At 42.5% G+C, this 1,902-nt stretch overlaps 1 protein-coding gene across 1 annotated transcript in view; it reads left to right on the top strand.

The window, feature by feature from the left end:
* Positions 1–999: 999 nt before the first annotated feature.
* Positions 1,000–1,902, top strand: part of POLDIP3 (polymerase (DNA-directed), delta interacting protein 3) — a gene marked incomplete at its 5' end in the record, with an annotated part of 10,412 nt that continues 9,509 nt past the window's right edge. The window contains one exon of the mRNA XM_009078689.1: positions 1,000–1,387. Within this exon, the coding sequence (XP_009076937.1) occupies positions 1,000–1,387 (388 nt within the window). The remainder of the gene's footprint in view (positions 1,388–1,902) is intronic.

The following is a 1,902-nucleotide window of genomic DNA, read 5'->3' as shown; positions in this document are numbered from 1 at the left end:
CTAGCTCTCCAGATGCCTGGACACAAGAATGAAAGAGAAAGCAGAAGTTCAGCCTTTCATCTCTTTGGGGTTTTTGGTTGTCATCATTCTTTCAAAACAGATGGGAAAGAAAGGAAGCCTTCAAAAATACTTACAGGAGAAACTATATAAAAAAATTAGATAAGCTGTTTCCTTTTAGGGCAGATTTTGAACAAGTGTATCAGGCCTGTAACAAGAAGCTCATTTTAGCTCTCACTCCATATTGTGCTGCTGCTGAGGAATCCTTGTGTACAAGTTCTGTCCTTTCTGTGGGCTGTTAGCTTTCTGTGCTCAGTATTGTGATAATGTTGTGCTTAAAGAGTACAGGCCATTGAGTGCAGGAGTTCTGTCAGTAGACTGAAGAAGAGGCAGTCATGTTAAAGAGGAATTTGACTGATAACTGTTCTTGCTGGCAGTTAATCAACTGTAACTGGTGGCTTTGACCTGAAATCGTTACTCGTGCTTGTGCATCCTAAAATCCAAGTTGCTGAACTCCCACGAATCTGCACTTGCTGCCAAGAATTCTTGAACTCCGGTGTAGTTCCATATTTGCTTTGTACTAGGCTGTATTATTGCATTACAGAGGCTGCTTTGGCAGACCTGGTGAGTCCTAAGCTAGAAAGTTTGTTTGTGTTTCTCTGTGTCTCAAAGGCTTCCCCAAAGTACCTGAGTTGTTAAATTTTGTTTATATATAGTATGAACTTAGCACAGCTGAAGTCAGCCCCTTTAGTATGTAAATATGAGCTTAAGGATGGATTTTGGAAATCAGTTCCTTAGCTGTTTATGTAGAAAGTAAAATCCAGCATAAAAACAGCTTAGGAGCTCTACTGTTGTACTCAGACATCTAACCTGAGTAGATTTCAGTGCAGTAATAATGAGCTTTTGTTCGCAGCAACACAAATACTTTTATTGCCACTGTATCGCATCTCATAATGTCTGAAACTCTTTTTTTCTTTCATTTCTTATTTTTTCTCCCCCCAGACTTAACACAAGGCCAATGTTTGGAGGTGTGAGATCTCGCATTGGGATCCAGCAGAGTCTCCTCAACAGATCCTCTCCTGCTGTCAGTTTCCAGCGGACGTTCGATGCCCGGCAGAAGATAGGGCTCACGGATGCCCGGCACAAACTGGGGGTTAAGGATGCCCGGGAAAAGCTGATTCAGAAGGATGCACGGTTCAAAATCAAAGGGAAGGTGCAGGATGCTCGGGAGATGTTGAATTCCCGTAAGCAGCAAAGTGTTGCTGCTGAAAAGGTGACCAAAGTGGTGGATGCCAGGGAGAAGATCAGCCTGAAAAGGAGCACTCCAGCTGCTATCAGCCCAACTATGGGAACAGTAAATCCAGCTGTGAAAATCACCAAAACTATCCAAGTAGGTGAAGCAAGTGACCTCTGAGCCCCTCAGTTACACTACAGCAGCTCAGTAGGCATGATAAGACATTAGTATGTTCATATGCTTGCTACAGAAGCAACAGTGATTCTGTTCTTTCCAGCCTGATGGGCAGGATGCTGATCCTTTTGTGTGTCCTTGCAGTTTCTTGGAGCTTTACTTAGAATCACACTTTTCATTTTAATTTTCAGTGTAGTTTTGAGCCCCAAAAGACTAAAGCAGTGCTCCTGTCAGCATTAAAGCAGATGTCTTGAGTGGTTGAGGAGTCTCTTTCCCACCTAAATGCAAAGCAAATTATGCAGGGTTTTTGTCATTCTTATACCACCCCTTTTTGCAAGTCTGATGTGGTGGATTGTCCTGTCTAGGTAACTGGTTTATCCAAGTGGTGGGATAGCAGTGTGGAATATGAAGCTGTATCTAAAGAAGATCTAAAATTCAATGAGCCCTTCTACAGTTTATTTATACTTGTCCCTTTTTCAGGAAAGCCCTGGCTTCCA

This window comes from Acanthisitta chloris, unplaced genomic scaffold, assembly GCF_000695815.1.
Source record: "Acanthisitta chloris isolate BGI_N310 unplaced genomic scaffold, ASM69581v1 scaffold157, whole genome shotgun sequence".
In the NCBI taxonomy this organism is placed as follows: Eukaryota; Metazoa; Chordata; class Aves; order Passeriformes; family Acanthisittidae; genus Acanthisitta; species Acanthisitta chloris.
This window is presented reverse-complemented; position numbering and strand designations above follow the sequence as displayed.